General features: G+C 49.4%; 1 protein-coding gene across 1 annotated transcript; it reads left to right on the top strand.

The window, feature by feature from the left end:
* Nucleotides 1-24,453, top strand: LOC133059240 (uncharacterized). Its single transcript, XM_061146245.1, has 2 exons — nucleotides 1-116; nucleotides 23,876-24,453. The coding sequence occupies exons 1-2, from the start codon at nucleotides 62-64 to the stop codon at nucleotides 24,451-24,453; spliced, it is 633 nt and encodes a 210-aa protein (XP_061002228.1). The 5' UTR covers nucleotides 1-61.
* Nucleotides 24,454-25,091: the final 638 nt, after the last annotated feature.

Here is a 25,091-nt window from a genome sequence, read left to right on the forward strand (position 1 = left end):
CCCTCTCGGAATCCTAGATGCAGACTGGAGATGTGGCCTCCAGGAGAGAAGAGAAGAAGAAATGGAGCCCTTTACCCCACGGTTCAGGCCTGTATCCTCTCTCTCTGGAGAACCAGGTGTTGATAACAAGCAGATATCTCAGCATCAGTATCATCCCTGAGGAAGCTGGGTTTGCAGAGGCTGTGGTTAGACGGAAGGCTTAGCCTCAGCTACTTCCCCCCACGTTGCTCTTTTCAACAGATTAAGAACCACCAAGAATGCACGTCACCACATAAAGCCAAGTTCACTAACTTGCTGCAGTGAAGGGAACAGGCCCTGAAAAGCCATGGGCATCTCAGGAGGAAGGGCTGGGGAGAGGCTTATTATAAGATCTAGGCTCAGACTGAATGATGGGCAGGGAGGAACCAGGGAAAACAAGGGCTATTCTGGATTGTAGGTGAACACAAAGTGGGGCCCGTTTAGTAAGTTATATCTCAGCCATCTCCCAGGCAGGAGGAAAGAAGCAGGGTTGAGGATGTCATCTATAAGGCAATCACTAAAAGGCAGTCACTTTGTTTATGTGACTGGGGAAAAACACTGCGTTCTGTGTTGCCATGGGGCTTGCCTGAGACTTTTGGGGAGGTCTCCATGTGATGAGGGGCAAGGCAGACTTTCATGTTTCCACTCTCGGGGACCCAGGGGGTCCAACTGTCTTTCCTGGAGAGGGGCAGTTGGAGGCTGGGGTCTGATGGAGCCTACTCTGTCCACAGGCCTGGCTCTGGGAGGGGGCTAAGGATGGAATGAATCTTTTGGACACAGGTGTTTAGCAAGCAAGTACAGATTCCTCCAAACCTCCTGAAAGATCTTCAGGGTCCTTCCTTATAAGCCTGAGGAATCCTGCCTGGATTTCTCCTGATCCTGTACCTCTCTGTACCTCTGTCTTCTCACCTGTGAAGAGGGAAAATTATACCACTTTCTCTAACTAAGGGAGAAGGAAATGGCAACCCGCTCCAGTATTCTTGCCTGGAGAATCCCAGGGATAGAGGAGCCTGGTGGGCTGCCGTCTATGGGGTTGCACGGAATCAGACACGACTGAAGCGACTTAGCAGCAGCAGCAGCTCTAATTAAGACCAAAATGGCATTGAGTGAAACCCACATTGTAAGCTGTAAGAACTTCTAACTTCAAAGAGAAAGATGTCCATATGTCAATGTCTTTTATTTTTGTAAAGTTTTTTTTTTTTTTTTTGATGTGGACCATTTTTAAAGTCTTTATTGAGTTTGTTATAATATTACTTCCATTGTACCTTTTGGTTTTTTGGCCTCCAGTCATGTTGGAGCCCAGCTCCCTGACCAATCTGCATTGGAAGGTGAAGTCTTTAACCACTGGACTGCCAGAGAAGTCCCATGTCAACGTCTTAACATGGGGTGAAATCTTACTCTGTGGGCAGAAGCAAACAGCGGCCTCATGGCTGATGGCATCTACCTGCCTGGCATCCCTGGGCTCCTGGAGGCATTGCCAAGGCAGCTGCTTCCTGTTTCTCTTCCCTTCTCTGCTCACCCTACCTTGTCCCCTTCCAGTGGACCCCTCTGACCCTTGACTCCCCTGTGACTGCTCACCCCTATGGCTTCTCAACCTGGACTTGGCCTTGACCTTGGTCTTCTTCTTCAGGCAGGAGGGTGGAGGGCCTGCGGCCAAAGGGCTGGAAGGGAAGGTCTGAGTCTCAGTCTTCTGACTTAGGCCACCAGGCTGCCGTGTGAATGGAAAACAAGAGAGGCCAAGTCAACAACAAAAGCAACAGCCACGCACACCAAGTTGAGACCTTCCCTTCACTTAGAGGGTGGTGGGCAGGCATGGGAAGGAGGATGCATTTTCCTACCATATTAGGATCAGATGAGTGGTGGTTGTTTTGGGCTGGGCTCTAACAAACTCTTGGAGAGCACCTCAGAACTGCAGATGAAGCCCCAGGTTGATCTCATTGGGGCACTCAAGAAGCACTGCCAAGTATTTGTAGTGTCAAGAAATTATAAAGAGTGCCGGTGGTCTGGGAGCTGGATGGGGTGCATGTGTTTGCGACGGCTTTGTGACTTGGTGACAGGCCTTTTTGATTCCCTTCACCTAGAAATCCGTTAGGATCTGCCAGAGAAAGAAATGAAATGTAGATGGCCCTGAATCCATTTCCTCCATTTCTTCTGCTGCTCCCTTTCCCCCTTATCTGGAGAAGGCAAGGATTTTTTTTTTTTTTTATGGCCCCTGGCGTGATTTGTATTTAATTATCACAGTTCAGATTTTCCTCTACCGCACTGGAAGCCTGAATCAGCTTCCACTTCATCCCTGGACTCTGGAATAGCATGGCTCCCTGTTAGCGATTATTGCTGCAATTTGGGAAGTCTGCAGCCAGCCCAGTGTAAGGCCTGATCATTTTGCTTTAATTAAGCTTCAAAGGAGAACCGGAGTCTCCATCTTATCTGCAGTTTGCTCCTTTAATTCCTTCTCCACGGTGCCTGCTGTAGGTGGGAAGTGCCGCCCCGCCTCTGAATGGCGGGGGTGGCATGGGGGGGACCCTCCTGGTCTGGCCCAGCCTTGCCTGGTGAATGAATTTCTCTGAACCTCTTCCAAGGGCCTCCTTTCGATTTTCCCCGATTTCTACAGGGAACTAATTGCTAATGATCTTGAAAAAAAAATCCCCTTGAGCGTTTCTGACTACTACCAGCTCAGAAGGAAGAAGTGTGTGTGTGTGAGTGTGTGTGTGTGTGGGGGGGGGGGTTGGCTAGCAGGAAGAAAGGGGGTGCAAGGGCTGCTGCTGAGCCCACCACCAGAGAGCTTCCAGCAGGAGGGCTGTTTCCAGCTCTAGGGAGAGCATTTCACCCTCAGCAAGATACTATCTTGCTGCCTCCCCATCCTTTTCCTTTTGTAGAATTTTCCTTGTGAAACTAACCACGGTGTGTGTGTGTGTGTGTGTGTGTGTGTGTGTGGTGTGCACACCCACAGCGGCAGCTTTTTGTCCACCGGATGGAATTTTCAGTTTTTTACCTCCAGCCACCAGCTACTGCGCTCCTGAGAAGGAACATTTGTAACCCAGCATTCTTGATGTGGTCCTCGATTAATAAACAGGAACCCACCTTTCGAGGCCGACGGGGGGAAACAATTTTTTTCCTGTTCGCCGCCCCTGCGCGTCGGGTCCATGAATGGGGGCTTTGAGAACTCGCCCTTCAGCGCGGCCACATGGCAAAGTGCGGCTCACACCTCCGCCTGACCCTCCCGAGGTGCGGCCGAGCCTCCGCCCGGGGCCGCCCTGGTCCTGCGGTTCCGCGCTGGCCGCCCCGTCGGGCCACCGCGCCAGGGCTGAGAGCGCCCAGGCTCCTCCCTGGGACGAGCGCCCGACCCACCAGGAAGAAGCCGGAGAGACCACCGGCATCCATTCTCCCCTCCCCCAGCCCGAAAATAACCGTATTTATATTTACTCGTCTGCGTGCCCTTTTGCGGCCTTCCTCCCTAGTCACGTCGCTCCGTTGGGAAAGGTTTTGTGGTGAAATGTTCCTCCCTTCTTCTTTTTCCTTTCCTCTGTCTCCCCTCCTCTCTCATCTTGGCTTAGTGGGTCCTCACCCTCCCACGTTACAGCTTGGGGTTCCTCTGGCCTCTTCCCTGTCCTGCCCCGGAGCTCTGAGCTCTGGTGGTTTTGCTGGGACTTCAGGGAAACCTGAAGTGAGAACAATGACCTCCATCAGGCCCCTGCAGACAGAGAGGGTGTGTAAAGGGCTGGGACTCCCATCTACAGATCCCGCAGTCTGAGATGGAAATGATGGAGGCTTTGTTAGTTACAATCAGGAGGATAAAGGAGCCGCAGCACAGAAACGGGAAAGGGCTTATCCTGAGCGCTTCCGGCTGCCCAGGAGGGCTCTTCTGTCTGGGCCAAGGCACCTTCTCATCATCCTGGGTGTCTTCCAGTTGACTTATGCTGGGAACCAGTTTTAGAGTGTCCCTAACTGGAAGCACTGACCTGGCGCCTGGCTGGGGGAAGTAGGGAGGGGGCAGAAATGAACCCCTTTTGCTCTCTCCTCCTGCCTGTGGTCCTACCCTCTTGCCCCAAATGGACCAGCTGGGAAGATGGAGGTAGGGTCGCTTGCATTCATTCTTGTCAGTATTAAAGTCATACTTGCTCTGCCACAGTCTCTGAGTTCTTCCCAGGAAAGAGCTTTGCAGAGGAGAAGGGACTCTCAGGTCTAGTTAGAGCAGATGAGTGGTAAGGGGGTGGGGGCTGTCTTTTCTGGGATACAATTTGCAGCCCAGGTAAGGCTAGCTCAGGGGCTCTCACCCTGTAATTCTGTGATTGGAATTGAATGAGGTGGGACCTTTGGTCTCCTGTGGCCTCAGGTGTTGGCAGAGAGGGAGTCTGGATTTGATCTTCATGGGGGAGAGAGGCTGAAGAACAGGAATGGAAATCTTTGGGGAAATGGAAGGGAGACTCGTTTTTAGTTCTCTCTCTGCTGTGAATCTGAGAACACCACCCCCCTCCCCACCCCCATGAGACAAGCCAGGAAGGAACCACTGTGCTCATGTCACAGATGGACACATGGAGATTCCAAGCTTCACAGCGAACACACCAAAGCACAGAGCGTGGGTGTCCCCTGAATGGTGCTTCTTCACCGCCCCAGCAGGTACTCAGGCCAGGGAGAGGAAGAGGAAGAAACAGGAGCTGGCTGGCAGATGCTTGGTGTGGTTCTTAGAAACCCTGGACGTTGCCCAGGGCATATCATCTACTTGATTCCCACCCGATTCCCACCCTTCTTTGCAGGGACAGCGTGGGGGGAAATGAGGAGGAAGTGATGGGCAGAAGCACTGTCAGCAGTGATACTGCCCCGGATGGCAGTGGCCACACAGATCCTTTGCAAGTGAGCTCTGTTTGTAAAGCTTCCATGTCGGTGACCTGTGGGAACTGGCCTGGCTTCTCCAAATGCCCTGGCCCCGTCTGTTGGCTTGGCCCTGACAGCCCTCCAACCCCCACCCACTCTCCAACATCACCAGCATTCCCAAGAAGCTAGCAGACCACCCCTCTCTTCCCTCTGACTTGAAGAAAGCAACACTGGCTTATGGATGTATGTCCAGGTCGTAGAGTGGTTGTCAGACATCCAGGACAAGGGCACAGGTCCCAGAGCCTGTCACACCGACACTACAGTGACCTCCGACCCCCATAGCACCAGGAGGTGAGAGCTGACTCATGAGGGGCTCCAAAGAAGTTAGACCCGGTCCAAGAAGGCGGTCAGCGGGAGGGTGAGAGCTGTAGTTAAAAGAGTCGTCCCAGCCCCAGTGCTGGGTCTGGACTTTTCTGGGTTTTGGAGTGCTTTTCTTGCCCTGATGCTGGTACTGCTGGGGATAGGCAGCTGAGGGGTCTGGCTTTTCACAAGGGCCCATGGTGGAAAGAATAGCTTTCGGTATCCCCTCACTATCCCAGGGCGAAACACACCCTGGCAAAGACCAGAAGGGAATCCCTCCTTGGCCAAAGGGCTTCTTCCTCCTGAGTCAGTTGAGAGTTCTGGAAGATGAGGCATTTCTAGTCTTCTGGCCTGAGGAAGGCAGAGGTGTTGGTCTTTAATGAGCCTTGGCCTAGGCACCATCCTTGCTGGGTGCTGTACATCATTCATGAGAAGTGCTGACGTCTACTGAAGCATTGACTGAAGAGATGTCAGTTCCTTGAAATAGCCTTCCAAAGAGGGGGTTTCAAGGTTAAGCAAATTTGGAAGACCGCAAATTCTGCATCCCTCTCATGGTGATTACGAAGGTGCCAAGAAGTCTTGTTGTACTTTGTTCAGCTCCGAATGTTTTAGTATTTCTCCACTGAAGTTTCATGGTACTTCATTTAATAGCCTCTGGGAAATGCGAAGTAAAGCACAATGAAAGAGAGTAAAATATAGATAAGGAAGACACAAGTAAATAAGTTTCTTCCCAAAGCATATGGGATTGGAAGAGGAGATTTCACATATGACGTTTTTCTGATTTGGTTTTTATTTCTTCAGGGATGAATGAAACACTGTTGACAGGGGGTGAGGGGTGGGGGTGCTCTGTGACTGTAGACAACATGGCCCCTACTCTTGTCCTTTTTTTGTCCTTAAGTGTTTTGTTTTTTTTGATGTGGACCATTTTTAAAGTCTTTATTGAATTTGTTACAATATTGCTTCTGTTGTCTATGTTCTGGTCTTTTGGCCATGAGGCATGTGGGATCTTAGCTTCCCGACCAGGGATTGAACCCACACCCCTCTTGCATTGGAAAGTGAAGTCTTGACCATCAGACCACCAGGGAAGTCCCAACCTACTCTTCTCTTGTTGAGGAGGCAACACACACACACATACACACAGACACACACATACACACCCACACACACATACACACAGACACACACGTACACACCCACACACAGAGACACACACACACACACACATACACATATGCACACACACATACACACACATACACACAAACACACACACACATACACATACACACACACACGCACACACACACACCCTAGGGTAACTCACTCTCCGGGAGAGGAGTATGGACTCTGGGAGGGGAGAATTTGAGGCAGGTGTGGGAGAGAAAGGCAGGAGGGGATGCCAGAGGGGGCCCAGGGGCAGGAGGACAGTGCCTTGCGGTGTCCTGTCCCCAAGCTCAGGCAGTGTGGGGAGGCAGCCCGTCTGGGGTCCTGCGGGCCTGCAGAGGGTCAGCCGTGCCATCTCTGGAGATGCCCCCTCCCCTGGCATGAGGCTGCGAGCTGCCATCATTTGTCCAGTGAGCCTCACGCTGAAGGCAGAGTTCAGAGGAAACGTGACTCTGGCTGCTTTCTGTCACTTTGGGACTGTCTTGTGCCCACAACCTCCGAGGCCTCAGGACGGACAGGGGGGATGGACAGAGGCCATGTCGGTGGCCCCGAGCGGGGACATTTGTGTGTGTCCAGAGGAGGAGGTGACACATGCGGGCGTGCCCAGAGGCCAGGCCAGGGCCGGGGGCGTTCTTGGCCGCTGTCTCACGGCTGCCCCGGCAGCTGCCTGGGTGTTTTCCCACATTCCACACGGGACACTGATGTCAGAAAGCCCCGAGCGGGGAAGTGCCTCCTTGGGGACAGCAGAGCCCTGCTCTGCCCCTGCCCAGTGGCCCAGAGCCCGGAGGAAGCTCCAGGCTCACATCAGAGAGTGCCTGTCCTGGAGGCAGAAGCAAATTTACCAACCTGGGTTCGAAGTCAAGTTTGATTTAAGTTATCAAAATGTACGACATGTTCAAAACAAGGGGTGCGGTGAGGAGCACAGGCTGAGGAGAGGCAGGGATCAGAGATGAAGAGGAAATAGGTTGAGAGGGGACCTGGGTCCAACCAGCTGGCTCCTCATCTGATAATCCACATGAGGAGGGAGAAGGTTTTGGCTGTTTGAAGAAGAAAAAAAAAGCAGGAGTAGAATTATGAATAGAATTTATTAAAAGATAAAGAAGAGCGGGCCAAGAAATGACTTAGAGGATTTCTGAAGCCCTCTTAGCTCACAGCCCTTGTTCTAAGTCATGTAAGACACAGGGATGGAGGGGGTGGGGAAGAGGAAAGTGAAAGTGTTAGTTGCTCAGTCATGTCCGACTCTTTGAGACCCCATGACTGTAGTCCACTGGGCTCCACTGTCCATGGAGTTTTCCAGGCAAGAATACTGGAGTGGGTTGCCATTTCCTTCTCCAAGGGATCTGCCCAACCCAGGGATCGAACCCCGGTCTCCTGCCTTGCAGGCAGACTCTTTACCTGCAAGCGGAAGAGGAGACCAGGACAGAACTCATGACCAGGAGCAGGATCCCACTCTGGAACTGTGTTTTCTTCTCTCCTGTAAATTCTTTAATCCCAGGACCTTAAAACACTGGACACATTTGCAACAATTCAGCCTCATTGCCTGCCCTTGGGAGGTGCTCATTTTGTATATGGGGGAACCACAGCGTGGCCCAGGATGCCGGGGGGTGAGTTTGAAAGAAAATGTTTCCAGGGCCTGCCAGTAAGAGAGACCAGCTCAGGCTCAGAGAAATCCTAACTCCCGCCAGTGCCCACCCCAGGGTTGCATCTCAGCAAGAAGACTGCAAAACAGATGGTAGATGGCCAAGAAAGGAAAGCTTCTATTAGTTTAAAATATATATGTGTGTGTGTGTGTGTGTGTGTGTGTGTGTGTGTGTGTGTGTATAGTTATAATAAAAATAATTTAAAGTAAATCTACATATTACATTTTAGAATGGATAAATAACAAGGTCCTACTGTATAGCACAGGGAACTATATTCAATATCCTGTGATAAACCATCATGGGAAAGAATATTAAAAAAGAATGTAAAATAAATCTATAAAATAAAATCTACAATCTATAATAACATTTTTTAAAATTTAGAAATCATAGTTCACTAAGATTCAATTCCTTCTTACCCAACAGCCTCATTTAATTCTCTTGTTTTGCCTTCACAAGTCAGCGAAAGGGCAGCAATTCAGAAAAACAGTTTTTTCCCAGAATAAGAAGAAAACTGAAGAGTTGTCTCTTTGGATGGTGGTGAGAAGATGGGAAGAGAAGGGAAGGGATTTAGGGGAAGGAGAAGAAAGGGAGATGGGGTGAGGGGAAGAGGAAAATTACCTTCTTCACCTTGGTTGAAAGAGCCCCAGAAAATATTCATCTTATGTTTGCCTCAGAATGGCAGAAGGTGTAGGAGCTCTGAGAACTTTGCTTCAGACTGGAATTTTCCTTCCCAAGTTCGACGTTTTACAACTGAAAATGCTCTGGTCCTCCCGGCTGGGGGGAGGTCTAAGGTGGGGAAGGGACTACATAGGTGAGGTGGGGGTGACTTCAGGGCACGAGGTGCTTAATTTTCCTCAGTGTCTAGGTGACTCCCTTAGTGTCTGCCCTTGAAAGGGCAGCATAAAAACATTGGCCTTGCAGCTCACTCAGTTCAGCCACTCAGTTGTGTCTGAGTGTCTGCAATCCCGTGGACTACAGCACGCCAGGCTTCCCTGTCCATCGCTAACTCCCAGAGTTTGCTCAAACTCATGTCCATCAAGTCAGTGATGCCATCCAACCATCTCATCCTCTGTCATCCCCTTCTCCTCCTGCCCTCAGTCTTTCCCAGCATCAGGGTCTTTTCCAATGAGTCGGCTCTTCACATCAGGTGGCCAAAGTATTGGAGTTTCAGCTTCAGCATCAGTCCTTCCAATGAATACTCAGGACTGATTTCCTTTAGGATGGACTGGTTCAATCTCCTTGCAGTCCAAGGGACTCTCAACTCACTAGGATGTTTGGAAATTCTCTGCTCTATTTATAAAGGCTCCGTCTTCTGTGGCTCCATGGCAGGGTGTTAACACACTATAAGGACGCCGATTCCTTGTTGTTTGCATAATGTATGACAGTTTGCAAAATGCTTCTACACCCCTTCCCAGGAACCCCGAGTGAGGCCAGGCTCCACATACAGTTTAGTAGTCACGTTTAAACATTCCGTGTGTATTGATTATTTAAAGCATAGTTGATTTACATTATTACATGAGTTTCAAGTGTACAGCATAGTCATTCAGTGTCTATTTAGAACTTCACTTATTTATTATTTATGTATCTTTGACTGCGATTCATCTTCGTTGCTGTGCATGGGCTTTCTGTAGTCCCTGCTGTTGAGCTACTCCCTAGCAGTGGTGCGCAGGCCTCTCATTGAGGCAGCTTCTCTTGCTGAAGAACACAGGGCTTTGGAGGGCAGGCTCAGTGGTCGTGGTGCATGGGCTTCGTTGCCCAGGGGCATGTGGAATCTTCTGGACAAGGGATTGAACCTATGCCCCCGGCATTGGCAGGCAGATTCTTTACCGCTGGGTCACCAGGGAAGTCCTAGTCACTCACTATTTTTATAGATTACACTCCATTAAAACTTGTTATAATAGCTGCAATTCCTTGTGACAGACAATATATGCTTACTGTTTATTTTTTTCATACATATTAGTTTGCATCTCTTGATCCCACACCCCTGTTTTGTCCCTTTCCCTTCTCTCTCCCTTTGGATAAGCACTAATTTGTTCTTTGTATCTGTGAGTCTGTTTTGCATATATACTCATCTGTATGACAGCTTAGATCCCACATATAAGTGCTATCACAGGGCATTTGTCTTTCTCTGGCTGACTCATTTCATTCAGCTGATCCTCTCCAACTCCCTCCATGTCACTGCAGATGGCAAAATTTCATTCTTTTTAATGGCTGAGCAGTATTCCCTTCATTTTAATTTCCAGGATCTTGTGAAAGATGTCATCGATCCAAGAGTTCCCCCCTCCCCACCCCCAGACTCTGGAGGGAATTATAAACCATCACTAGCAGAGACTGGTTGTGGCTGGTCTTCACTGGCAAGCGATCTCTAGTCCTGGCAGTCATAAGTCACACACGAAATGGTAATTAATCTGCTCTGTTTGGCTATCTCAGATTGCTTGTTAACATCAGTAAAATTGAACCCATAAATCTACCTGCCTACCTAGTCTGGCTCACCTGGACCTTGCAGGGGCTGTTCTAGGATCTTGTCAGGAACATTGTAAATCTAAGAAATCTCTCTCCTCCACGCCTCTTCTCATCCCCACCCCTCCTCCCGCCATTCCCCCCGCCAAACCCTCAAACATCAAGACCAACAGACATCATACAAGAGAGCTTAATTCTGCAAAGGAAGGCAACCGCATCAACACTGATCTTTCTGTCCATCTCGAGAATATGAATATCCTGATGAAACTGAGTTTCTTATCTCCTCTAATTTGGCGACAATGGGGAAGGAAAGTGGGGGGCGGGCCAGGGGAGGCTTACAGGCTGTCGTCCTCAGTTACTCAGCCAAGAGGTGCTTTTCAGGGTGCTCCAGAAGGGAAGGGGGCCCCTGCAAGTCACACCATGTGTCACAGTGCTTCACATTGACTCATGGCCAGATCTTGAAAAAAATTCACAGAAGTCAGGAAATTCCCGGCGAATGGTCTCATCTCACCCTATGCTAACCCTGCAGTGAGCGTAGGTAGGGTCAGGCTGGAGGCCGTTTTTTTTAAAAAGGGGAAAAAATCAAAGCACTCCTGTTGATTCTGCATGCCCAGGGGCAGGGCAGGGTCCTAACAGGCCTGGCTGAAGACAGAGCATCAGCCTCCAGCCCCAGTGCCCTGGGGCAGCCGGCGCTGGTCTGTTTCTTCATTCGCGACCTTTTATTTTTGCAGAAGATTCCCTCCTCTGCTCTCCCTCTCCCTCCGCCCATCCTTGGCTTTATTTCCCCTTCGGGAACAGCATCTTTCTTTCTGGGCAGAGCAAGATGCCCAAGATCCACCCTCCCCCCCAACCCCCTCCAATGGACAGGGCCAAGTTTAGAGTTGGGGCTGCTCATTTGAGCTTTGTGTGTAATTGAACCTGGCACAAAGGGTTATCATTAGGAGGGATGGCATGGGATGAAGAAAAGGGAAAACTCAGACCCAAATTAGAAAAGCTTTCCCAAGGAGACACACAGCGGCATGGCTTGGGGGGGGGGGGGTGTCCAATCTCTGAGGAATTCTCCAAGGACTAGGTATTAAACATGCTGCGGGAACTCATATGGCCAGTTTCTTGGTATTATTTGGGTCTGTGTTCGAGGGGTGGGCAACAGTCACCAGAGGCATCAGATGTTAAGACTGAGGCTCTGCTCCCAAGGCTGCTTGGAATCCTGAGCAAAACGGAGTAATTTGTGTAATAGATGTTTACTGAGTGTGTCCAGAGCTGGGCACCGCCATTTTGGTCCAGAGGACAATGAAGGTCCTGGAGGGTGCTGAGCCTTTTCTTCTGCTCGGCTACTGACCCAGGGACACCCCTGTCCAGAACCTTGCTGCTTCAGGCCTGGGGAAATGGGACCCTCCCTCCCCTACCCGCCCTGTGGGTGGGATGCTCCATGCTTCCTCACTCCCTGTGGGTCCACAGTTTGCCGAGGGGGCATCGTAACAAGGCAAGGAGGTTTCCTCCCTGAAGTGCTGTCCCTGCTGAGCGGGTGAGTGGACGCATGTGGCCACCTGCCCGACCTCAGGGGTCCCGGAGCCCAGCCCGTGGCCCGGAGCCCGGCCACGTGAAGGGGTCCCGGAGCCCGGCCACGTGAAGAGGGCCCTTGCTAGGGGCACAGCGCCGCACCCGCCCAGTTGTCCTGGCTTCTCCCTCCGCCTGTTGACTCTCATCAAGGAGCTGGCAGCACAGGGCCCCAGTGATCCCCAGCCCCCCCGCCAGACCGTCTCTCCTCCCTGCATTCCTGGTGGCGTCCCAGCTCCGGGTGACCCCGGGTTCTAATATTCTTGGGTTGGTTCAGACTACCCAGCTGGCCGTGCTCCGGGCTGCGGGCCTTGTTAAAGCCAAAATGCCGTCTTTTACAGCCTGGCTCTTTCCATCAAGTTCATCAAGCAGCCCGCTTTTTCTTTTCTTTTCTTTTTTAACAAGCGAGATGGCCCCTTTGGTGAGCTCTCTTGTTGCTGGGGAGAGAAGGGGAGCCGGCAGGGAGCCTGAGCTGCAGCAGGGTCTGGTCTGGGCCCGTGTTATTGTTATTTATTAAAATGATAGTTTACAGAAAAATAAAGTTCAAAGGTGAGTGCCCTTCCAGGAGGAAGGATTAAGCGGGTGGATTTGGAAATTCATTGCTAGGGAACATAATCTATTTTGAATTTTTCTTTGGGAGCCAAAGTTGGTTATGGTGTGGGAATAGCTTTTGCCTTCTGTCTCTCCCTTCCTCTATCGTACAAACACGGGCATGCCAAGGAATATACAGGTTGTACAAACAGCTCTTCCCCAAAATCACATAAAGACATTATATATAGTCACATGTCTCCTTCCAAATGGGTGTGCTCGTAAAGACACATAGAGATATCCCTCACACCCTATATGTAAAGAACAGCCAATTTAGAAGTTGGCAGAGGAGTCCTGTCTGGGTGAGTAGAAAAGCCTGGCTCAAGGCTTAACAAACAATCCCATAAAACCCACGCCTGCTTTTATTGAATGGCGATGCATGAAAGATCCAGGGTGGCCAACTTGAACCATACAGGAGCCAGCTTTCATAGTATTGTCCATAAAGGGTGGCAGGAAGGTCTCTTTTTGTGGAAATTTAATCCATTCCTAGAAAAAAAAAATTTTTTTTTTTTTTGCTTCTAACACTGGTTGGCTGGGCTTCATGCTTGTGTCTCTTTCTTCTCTAATATCATTTTAGCTCCTTGAGTGGCCTAGAGGTTCCTTTTACATTTGATCTTCCTACCTCCCGCTTCACCCCCTCTGTTCAGCCTCCACAAGGCTGGCTGCCAGAGTAATCTTTTAAAAATGCAAATCAAATCAATCACTCTCCTACTTAAAATCCTTCAGTGGCTTCCCTTTGCTCAAATTCAAATTCCTTAGCCCTCAGACAAGCCCCTCCTTCCTTGTTACCTTGTAAAGTCATTTCCTGCAAATCTCCCAACCCTGGGCACCCTATGCTTCTGCTACTTTAAATTGTCTTTCAGGCCACAATCCCCAAGCCTCGTCTTAATTTGACTCCCTCCACGTGGAATGACTCCCCGGCTATGAGTGGGACAGTGAGAGCATCTTGTGGACAGAAGGTGCATGCGTGCATGCTAACTCACTTTAGTTGTGTCCAACTCTTTGCGACCCTACAGACCATAGCCCGCCAGGATCCTCTGTCCGCGGGATTCTTTTAATGCTGAATACTGGCAAGAATACTGGAGTGGGTTGTCATGCCCTCCTCCAAGTGTGGGGGGATGGGGATAGTCCTTTCAACTGGGGGGTCCAGAGAAGATCTCTGGAGAAGGTGACTTTAAGTGAAGACTGGAGGTGGTAATGGAATGAGCCATGTGGATGTTTGAAGGGGGAGCGTGCCAGGCAGGACAGCAAGTGCAAAGGCCCTGAGGTTGGAACGTGTCTGAGACCTTCCAGGAATTATTGCAGCAGAGTGAACAAGGAAGGAGTGGGGTGGCTAGTAGCCTGGCTGAGAACCTTGAGGCTCTTGAACTGAAACAATTCTCACCTTTTTTTGGTGGCCAGTGGTACTAGTGAGAAATGGGGGCCCCGAGGAGCCAGCAGCTTGGCTGTGAAGTGCTTGGAGGGGTTGATATAACTTTGTTTATAAAAGCACAATGAGTCTAAAAGTGGATCTAAATGTGCTAGACTCCAGACTTTACTTTCCTAGAACCTATGTCAATGGTCTCAGCAAAGCTGTTTTAGAACTTTTCACCATGGTGATTGAAAATGGAGTGGTCTGTGATGCACCAATGTTTATGTCCAGGTCTGTGGAAAGGGTCTTCATCCTTAGGGGACTTTTGCGGGTATTGAACCTACATCTGATCTGTAATGTTCTCAACAATAATTTATCAGTCTTTCTCATTACGCTTTTAAAAACAGTCCCAGAAAGGTCATCCATCCAACAAGCGTGTGGATAAAATTGTGAATTAGGGTGTCATCCCCTGCTTTTCTTTTTTTTTATTAGTCGTAAAATATATAGAGAGTACATTTACCATGGTACCCATGTTAAAGTGCACAGTTCCATGGCATTAAGTACCTTCCCACTGTTAGATAACCGTCATCATTATGCATCTCTGGAACATTCTCATCCTCCCAAGCTGAAAGTTCGCACCCATTAAATACTAACTGCCCACTCCCCTCTCCTCTCACCCTGGGACAACACCCTCCTCCTCTCTGCCTCTACGAATTTGACTATCCCAGGAACCTCAGCCAACAGAAATCATCTAATATTTTCTGTATCAGCTTTTGTTAATGGCTTATTTCACTCAGCATAATGTCTCAAGGTTTACCCACGAGCATGTATCAAAATTTCCTTCTTTTTTAAGATTGAGTAAAATGGTCCATTATGCTGCCTAGGTGGCTTATTGGTTAAGAATCTGCCTGCAATGCAGGAGATGTAGGTTTGATCCCTGGGTCAGCCAGATCCCCTGGAGAAGGAAACGGCAACCCACTTCAGTATTCTTGCCTAGGGAATCCCATGGATGGCGGACTACAGTCCATGGGGTTGCAGAGTCAGATACGACTTAGTGACTAAGAGTGAGCATGAGTACTCCACTGTGCAGAGATCATGTTTGGCTTACCCATCCATCCATGGACACGTGGGGTGCTTCTGCATTTTGGCCGTAGTGAATAATGCTGTCGTGAACGTGGGCAGACAGACACCTCTGTCACTTCTTTTCTCCCTCTCTTTAAAGGTAGTCTTTGGCCAGGAGCACCTTTTGGCTGGTCGAATCAGTCTCTGTCTGCCCTTCTGCCTTCCCAACTACTTTTTAACTAAGTCGACTGATGATGAACACCTCTTCTCATTAGCCTAGCCTTCTGCCATTAGGAAATTGGAGGCTGGATGATTCACACGGAAGTAAAGGGTGATGACTTCTCCCGTGTCACCCTTGGGAAGTCACTCGTGTTGCTGGAAACAGAAACCACAGATCTCCCCTGGGCTGGGCCTCCTGATCCTCAGAAGGTGGCCCCTCAGGGGCCCAGCACCCCAGTGGGTAGGCACTGTTCTCCTGGGAGAGTTTGCGAGTACATCCTGGTCAGGGCTACTGGGCATCTCTTCAAAGGTCCTGGCCCACTGGCAGTAGTAGAGATTGGATGAAGCTATGCCATGGCTTCAGAGGCCTCTAGGCCAGCCTGTTCTGCTCAGCAGCTCTAGACTATACTGCTGTGCTCCAAAAGCTGGCCTAAACAGTATTTCCAAATGAACACAAAATATGCAAATTTAAAAAAGAAATCTACATAAACAAATTTCACATACTTTCAAAGTGGAGAAGGCCCTGATATGAGTGAGAATGGAATCGACACAAATGGTGTGGGAGTCAGACAGATACAGATCAAGTCTTGGCAGCTGTGGGCTTGGTAAAACTACTCAAATTCTATGAACGTCAATTTCTCCGTTTGCAAATGGCAAGAGGGTCACTGTCAGGGTTCAATAGGAAATTGTGTAAGAATTGCTTTTGTTGACTAACCCTAGCTGTGTATTAGTGTTATATTATAGAAGGGGTCCTTTTGGGGAGTTCTCTGGTGGTCCAGTGGTTAAGACTTTGCCTTCCAAGGCAGGAGGTGCTGGTTCCATCCCTGGTTGGGGTGCTGAGATCCCAACAGAAGCGATATTGTAACAAATTGAATAAAGACTATAAAAATGGAGACAGCAGGCATAGAGAACAGACTTGTGGACACAGTGTGAGGGGGTGAGGGAGGGATGAATGAAACAGGAACGTTGAAATATACATATTACCATATGCAAAACAGATAGCCAGTGGGATTTGCTGTATGGTGCAGGGAGCTCAAACCTGTGTTCTCTGATGACCTAGAGGCATGGGATAGGGCGGGGGGTGGGAGAGAGGGTCAAAGAGGAGGGGACACATGTGTACCTATGGCTGATTCATGATGACGTATGGCAGAAATGAGCATGGTATTGTAAAGCAATTACCTTCCAATTAAAAGTAAATAAAAATAAATAATAAATAAAAGTTAATAAGTCTTCCCTGGTGGCTCAGATGGTAAAGAATCTGCCTGCAATGCAGGAGACCTAGGTTTGATCCCTGGGTTGGGAAGATCCCCTGGAGAAGGGAATGGCAAACCTCTCCAGTATTCTGGCCTGGAGAATTCCATGGACAGAGGAGCCTGGCGGCCTAAAGTCAGTGGGATCACAAAGAGTCGGACACAACTCAGTGACTAACACACTTTTAAAATCTAGGATGGCTGAGCACCATCCCCACAGATCATGACTAAATTGGCTGAGGCATCGATAGTGTTTACAAAGTTCCCCGAGTGATTTTAATAAGCATTCAAGGTGGCAAATCATCAGCCCAGAGTGTGGCCAACCTTGCACAGATGGAGGCTCTCCTCGGCCCTCGTCTCATCCTTGCAAACCCCATAAAGCACGTGGCCTCCTCCACACATGATGACCCTGAGCAGGGTACTGAATGTAGTAGAGCCTCAGTTTCCTCCACAGTCAAATGGGATAAAGAGCAGAATCCAACTCATAATAGTCCACGGAGACTAGGAGAGAGAACTCAGCACGTGGCTTGAAGACAGCGAGCACTCTGTCAATGCCAGCTCTCACTGGGAGCACGGTCAGTGTCAAGTCAGCAATCCCACGATCGTCTCACCCCCTCCAGAAACACCAACCCTGCTCTCCCCTGCCCAGCTGCCCCGCTCCAGCTCTCTTGCTGAGCACGTTCCCGGGAGATGCCTGGTGAGAACTTGAGATCACACTGAGTCAGAGGTATTTGTAGGCGTGACTCACCAGGTCTTAAAACCAGAAGATTGCCCTGTGGGCCTCATGACGTTTCTGGAAAATAAAAGGAGTGAATATTATTGGGTTGAGTTCATCAGACACTCACCCTCCCTTTTGTGTGCTGGGGTTTCTGAAAGCAGCAGGCGGCGGCCCAGCCAAGTCTGAACCATCAAAGGCCAGGGCCCGGCTGCAGTGCTGAGAGATGTTGCTTCTCCTCCAGACAGGTTTCATCCTCTTCCCACAGACTTCTGCTTCTCTGGTTCCCCGCCCAAGGCTACCCTGTTTCTCCTCCCTCTAGGCTCCTGAGAAAATGTTCCCATGGGCTGCCTCTACTGAGGTGTGTCAGAGCTGAGCTATGCTGCAGGGCTGGGTATGGATTGGGAAGGGGCCACCCAGATTCCAGAGAACAAGAAAGGGAAAGTTGCCTTCAAGAGTCAGAATTCGGGGACCTAACCCTGAGGCACCAGCCAGGAGGGCACCCATTTCCCTGATGCCCTTTTCACCACCTCCTGCATCCCTGGCGATAGTAAATCCTAAGGTTTCTGGGTCTCAGCTGCCTCTTGAATCTGTCTACTTCTCTGCATAGCTAGCAAAAACCACTGTCATTTTCTAATTTCTCACCTGCAACTGCAACCTCCTGACTTGTGTCCCCAACTTCTATTCTGTCTACTTCTTGCCTAACATAGCCGGCTGGACTTTTCAAAATACAAAACTGATCATCTCTCTTTCTTTCTCTCTGTCTCACATACATACACGTTTAACACTTTCCCAAGGTTTTCCATTCCTCATAAGATAACGACAAAACCCCTCAACAAGTTCGACAAGGCTATGTTTATCAGGATTTGGTCTGGCTGTCAGTGACAGAAAACCCAATTTAACAGAATTTGAATAGATGAGATTTTATTTTCTCATAAAAAAAAGCTACAGTTGAACTAACCTGGATTTACATAGCAGTTCCTCTAAATTATCTAGGATTCAGTCTTCTGCTCTTTCATCCTTAGCATGTGCTCCCTACCTCATGGTCCAAGGGGCTGCTTGAGCACCAGCCATTGCAACCAAAACCTAGGCACAGGAACAAAGAATTGTACATAGCACTTCTACTGACATTTTTTCTGCCCAGTGACATGGCTAGAGTTAGTTGGAAGAGAGGCTAGAAAATATAATTTTTATTCTAAATGACCATGACCAGCTGAAAAGAAGGAAGAAGAGAATGGATATTGAACAACACTGGCAGTGCTTATCATATACTATGTCTCCTGACCCCTATTGTCCTTCTGAGCTTCATCTATCCCACTTCACACTTCCTTCCCCTGGCTCTAAACACTCCCAGCACACTGGCTTTCCTTGGGAGTCCCACGTACACTCCCTTCTGCCTCAGGCCCTTGATCATTCATCAACATTTTCCCCTCTTCCTACTTAACTACTCATCCTTCAGAACCCCATTCCAACAGCATTTCCTCAGGGAATCCTCCTCAATTGGGTCAAACTCTGTCTCTTATTTCAGATGCTTATAGCACATAGATTGTATAACTGTTACAATTATGTGTTTGTTTATGCAATTATGTGATTATTTTCTGCCCTCACAATGACATCAGGGTTCAGATCTGGCTTTGTACATCATGGAGCATTCTGCTCAGAATATTGTAGGTGCTTACTAAATATCTGTTGAATGGCATATTTATTGAATAAATATAGCTATTATCTTACATTAAAAAAAAGAGGCTAGGACTCAAGTACCAAAAAATTTTCCTGGGAAAATGATGGGAAATGGCCAGGAGGGCCAGGGGTACACAGTAGAGCCAGGGGAGAATTCTAAATGATGCATTTGAATTGAGTAAGATTTGGGGTTGGGGCTTCCCTGGTGGCTCAGATGGTAAAGAATCTGCCTGCAATGCAGGAGACCGGGGTTTGATCCCTGGGTTGGGAAGGTCCCCTGGAGAAGGGAATGGCTACCCAGGCCATTCCCAGTATTCCCAGTATTCTTGCCTGGAGAATTTCATGGACAGAGGAGCCTGGCGGGTCCATGGGGTTGCAAAGAGTAGTATGTGACTGAGCGACTTTTACTTTTCCAAGCTTTGGAGTGTGTGGTGGAGGAAACACTGGCCTGGAACTCAGGAGCCCTGGTTTCTGGTCTCAGCTCAGCCACCAATGGTTGGGCCACTGCCTGGAGCCAGGGAGAATTGATCAGATGCTAAATACGGTTTGAAGGCAGAGCCTACAATCACTACCAGCAGATTGGGTGTGGGGAGTAGGGGAAAGAGACAGATGGTCCTGGGTGTTTGGCCAAACTAAGAGAAGGTCACTTACTGAGAAGGGGAAGGCAGCAAGAGAAACGTGCTTTAGGGGACGATCAGAAGGGTTTATTTGCCAATGAATCATGGGTTCCAGTGGCCAGCTGAACAGTTTACCTCATCTGTAGGCTTCCTCCAGGGAAAGCCTATGCCCTAGGCTGGTGGGTCTAAGTGGTTGAGACAGGAGATGCCAAGTGGGTGTAAAAAAGATAAAAAAAAGGTCCCTTTTCAAGGTACATAGTTACCAGCCAAGAAATGATTCAGTCTGACTCAGCATAAGATTGAACAGAAAGTACTCAGAAGACCTTGACTTACAGGCTTAGGAGGAAGCAGTCCCTTTCTGCTAAAGGGCAGTGACGAGAGAAGGCATGTCCATGCGTGGTCATTGCAGAAATCTTTGAAGTTTTAGCTGAAACAATGGTGAGGGGCTTTCTTCCTTAAGCAAACTTCATGGTTCCCTCCCTAAGCCAGTGCTCACTGGTTCAAAGTTTTGCCAGAAAACCATCAAACTAACAGCAGGAGACAGTTGCTCTTCCTTCCTCAGTGATCAATGCAAAGAAACAGAGGAAAACAATAGAATGGGAAAGACTCTCTTTAAGAGATCTCTTCAAGAAAATGAGAGATAGATACCAAAGGAACATTTCATGCAAAGATGGACACAATAAAGGACAGAAATGGTATGGACCTAACAGAAGCAGAAGATATTAAGAAGAGGTGGCAAGAATACACAGAAGAACTATACAAAAAAGATCTTCATGACCCAGACAACCACGATGGTGTGACTGCTCACCTAGAGCCAGACATCCTGGAATGTGAAGTCAAGTGGGCCTTAGGAAGCATCACTACGCACAAAGCTAGTGGAGGTGATGGAATTCCAGTTGACCTATGTCAAATCCTGAAAGATGATGCTGTGAAAGTGCTGCACTCAATATGCCAGCAAATTTGGAAAACTCAGTAGTGGCCACAGGACTGGAAAAGATCAGTTATCATTCCAATCCCAAAGAAAGGCAATGCCAAAGAATGCTCAAACTACCGCACAGTTGTCCTCATCTCACACACTAGCAAAATAATGCTCAAAATTCTCCAAGCGAGGCTTCAACAGTACTTGAACCATGAACTTCCAGATGTTCAAGCTGGATTTAGAAAAGGCAGAGGAACCAGAGATCAAATTGCCAACATCCACTGGATCATTGAAAAGCAAGAGAGTTCCAGAAAAACATCTATTTCTGCTTTATTGACTATGCCAAAGCCTTTGACTGTGTGGATCACAACAAACTATGGAAAATTCTTAAAGAGATGGGAATACCAGGCCACCTTACCTGCCTCCTGAGAAATCTGTATGCAGGTCAGGAAAACAGTTAGAACTGGACATGGAACAACAGACTGATTCCAAATCGGGAAAGGAGTATGTCAAAGCTGTATATTGTCACCCTGCTTATTTAACTTATATGCAGAGTACATCATGCGAAATGCTGGGCTAGGTGAAGCACAAGCTGGAATCAAGATTGCCGGGAGAAAATCAGTAACCTCAGATGTGCAGATGACACCAACTTTATGGCAGAAAGCAAAGAAATAAAGAGCCTCTTGATGAAAGTGAAAGAGGAGAGTGAAAAAATTGGCTTAAAACTCAACATTCAAAAAACAAAGATCATGGCATCTGGTCCCATCACTTCATGGCAAATAGATGGGGAAACAATGGAGACAGTGAGAGACTTTATATTTTTTTGGCGCCAAAATCACTGCATAGTGATTGCAGCCATGAGATTAAAAGATGCTTGCTCCTTAAAAGAAAAGCTATGACTGACCTAGACAGCATATTAAAAAGCAGAGACATTACTTTGCCAACAAAGGTCCGTCTAGTCAAAGCTATGGTTTTTCCAGTAGTCATGTATGAAATGTGAGAGTTGGACTATAAAGAAAGCCTAGTACTGAAGAATTGATGCTTTTGAAGATTCTTGAGAGTCTGCAGGGAGATCAAACCAGTCAATCCTGAAGGAAATCAGTCTTGAAAATTCATTGGAAGGACTGATGCTAAAGCTGAAACTCCAATACTTTGGCCACCTGATGTGAAGGGCTGACTCATTGGAAAAGACCCTGATGCTGGGAAAGATTGAAGGAAGGAGGAGAAGGGAATGGTTGCATGGTATCACTGACTCAACGGACATGAGTTTGAGCAAGCTCCATGAGCTGGCAATGGACAGGAAACCCTGGCGTGCTGCAGTCCATGGGGTTGCAAAGAGTGAGACATGACTGAGCGACTGAACTGAACAACAGGAGGGGCCACCTCTCTTATTCCCCTGATAGCCAGATCAGATATCTGGCTATCAGATAGCCCCTGAATGCCAGGTCATCAGCATTATTACTACCTTCATGATCATATAAGGCTTCCAGGTTTCTCCTGTACCCCTGATGACTCTAATTTCTATGATTGTGAACCCTAAGCTTTATTGCCAACTTTGTATATTTGGTCTACACCTTTGCTGTGCAAGGTGGGGTCCCCAGACCAGCAGCACCCACGTCTCCTGGGAGCTAGCTAGACATGCAGAGTCTCAGGTCCCACACCTGACCTGCCAAATCACAAACTGCCCTTTAACAATGTCCCAGCAGAGTGGTCCGCACATGACAATTCAGGAAACACGGTGCTAGAGCATTCAGTGTGCTTGCTTCTATCTCATTTTATATGTGAGACTTCTATTTGATTAAATATAAAGGCCTCCTGCCCGCTATAAGAGTTGGATGTATGAAGCTTATTAACATCTTTTGCAAGTAAATGCAGAGCCAAGAGTTTGTAGGGTTTCGCTTTGATCATTTTCAACTCACAGGAGGTAACATGTGCAGAAGTGTCTTGATTCTTGGTTTACAAAAGAAGATCATCACAGAAACTGGGGGAAATTAAGTTTCAGAGGACGAGAGGCAGTTCTGTGATGGCCAAGAGCAGAGAGTACCCATGCAGCTTCCAGCAGAGGAATTTGCAGGTACATGGGTGTCTCTCCTCACCTGTGGTCCCCAAGGAGCCATTGCTTCTCTGCTCCCATCTGACCAGATTCCCAACCACACAGACTGGACCTCAGACCATCTGGGGTCTATGAGTCCTGCAAGGACGTGGTTGGGCGCTGATGTCAGAATGAGGGAATAAGCTCTCACCAGATGATTAGCGCTGCTCTGAGTCTCTGCCAGACCCAGATCCCACATGAAGCAACAGCTCACCCATGACGGGCGGCGAGAGCACACATGTTCACAGGCAACGGGGAATGTGTTTACTCACTGGCTCTGTCATCATATCACTCCTCGCCCTCCCCCCAAGATAACAGGCTGAGGTAATCAAAGCGAGGTCTGCCTTGGAAAGCCTTGGAACCCCCTCAAGGGGTTCCCCTCAAGGACAGGGCAGAAAGGTGGGTACCAGAGCTGCCAAGGAGGAGAGCCAAGAGCAGACACTCCAGCTGAAACTGGGGAGCAAGACCTCAGAGACTTGGCTCCAGTAAAACTCAGAACTGTTTCCAGGGTGATCACTAGCCATCTACCCAAAGGCAGGAAAGGGGTGGCCGAAGCAGCTGAGTTAAGGTTGTTGGCATGGAGGTGGGTCCTTTGATCTGAGGTTGGTAAACCTTGTTACCATACCCAGTCACAAAGAGCTACCACCCACTTTCTACCTGGGAATTCAGGGGATTAGGGGAGAACTAGCAATAAAAGGCTTGTAGAATCTTTGCGTGCAGCCCTCTGAGACCTGTGCTTCGAGCTGAAGACTTTTGAAGGCAAGTCGATCAGTCCTGGTAGGGACCTGGGAGTGGGGGGGAGTCACTGGGCCCACCTTCCCTGTACAAATGAGGAAATAAAACCAAGTTCTCCAGGGCAATGGGCCAGGCCCATGGTTCCATGGCATTTTCTGGCAGAGCGGAACCAGCAGTAAGATCTAGCTCCTGGCCCCAAACTCTTTCAGTCCTCGCTTGAGAGCTTGGCTGTGTTGGGACCGTGGACCAAGCCCTCTGCTTACCACACATCCTCTGAGGAGAGTGAGGAGGGGGGCCCTCCTTTTACAGCCTTGACCTATCATCTTTGGCAAGACTGCTCACTCCCACCCCTGCCTGGAGCCCCCTCCTGACTTCTCAGCAGTGCAAGGTCTAGACCTGGGATGGGCGGGGAGCCTTACTCAGCAAGATGCTTTGCTTGCTGGACTCCATGGTCTCCCCTGCTTCCAGCTTCCTGTGTTCCCGAAACCCACTCTTCCTTACTCCATCCTAGGCCTGGGGGTTAGGAAATACATTTCTACCTTCTCACTCAGCTCTTTTATCCCTAGCATGGAGTTGGGCATACAGCTGACAGTCAATAAAAGCCCCAGTGACCCTTTCTCGTTTCTTCCTTGCCAGATTCAGAGCCTAGCACCTTGGATTCCCAATCTTCGACCACCCTGTTCCTCTCCTCCGAGGAGCCAGGCCCCTCCACTGCCGCGCTGCCGTCCCCTTCGTCGTCCTGCGAACCCTCTGCGTTCTCCCCGGGGCCCCCTGCGCTGCCACAACTGCTGCCTTCGCTGCCCGCTGCGCCCGCACCCCCGGCCTCGGGCTCGGGCGTCCCTAGGCGCGCCGGCCTCCACTCGGTGGTTGCCTCGTCCCCGGAGGCAGTCTCGCGCCTCCTGGACTGGCTGCCCAGCGGCCCCTCCGCCACCCCTCCAGGCGCCCGCGGGGATGAGCGCGATCGGCCGGGGCCGCGCGCCCCGCGCCCTGGCGCAGCGGGCAGGGAGGAGGCCGCTGAGGACCTGCGCGCTTCCCCGCAGCCCTGCGCCCGGCCTGCCGCCTCCGCCAGTTTGGAAGCCAATGTTGGGGACATCCTGGTGGAGCTGAGGACAATGAATGGTCACCTGGACGTCATCGCGAGGGCCCTCACCAAATTGGCCTCGTCCCTGGGGCCGCAGCCGCCGACCCCGCCGGATGCCCCAGATGCCAAGTGATGGGCCCGCCCCGCGGCTGTGCATCCGAGCCGCGCGCAGTAAAGGGATCCTGAATGCCCCAGGCATCGCTGCCTGCGTCACCTTTGGGCCCAGCAAACCCAGCGGAGGACAGGATTACTCTGCTCAACCTGCCTACCGGAAGGCATGGACCTCCCCTGGCATGTCAACCTAAAATGATGGTGCTTCTCACACTCTCCGCCTTGAGAGGCTTTCTCAGCTCTCTCATGCCCACCCAGTTCCTCGGAGCTCTTCTGGCCCTTCAAATGTCCTTCTCTTGGTTTGGTAAAGGCTTTGAGCTCCTGGCAGGACAAGTGCCCTAAGACGGTGGTGGGACCCTGGGAAAGGCTCAACGAACCATCCCTTCCCACCCTCATTGGTGACTTCTGAGAATTGTGGAAGAAAGGCAAGTGTATAGCACATTACATAAGCAGTAGTTCAAGGGCAGATCCAATGTTCTCTTGAGTTGCTGATGCTGTATCTGATCTCTGGTGATTTTTTCACATTTAAAAAAAAATTATTTTGGGAAAAATAAGTTTACTTTTTTCTCACAATAACCACATTTTGAGAGGTTTGGAAAACAGAGAAGTGAGAAAAATCTGATGTATTTGGAGAAGGGGGGTATTTAAGTCTTTCTTATG

Source organism: Dama dama, chromosome 7 (assembly GCF_033118175.1).
Source record: "Dama dama isolate Ldn47 chromosome 7, ASM3311817v1, whole genome shotgun sequence".
Classification (NCBI taxonomy): Eukaryota; Metazoa; Chordata; class Mammalia; order Artiodactyla; family Cervidae; genus Dama; species Dama dama.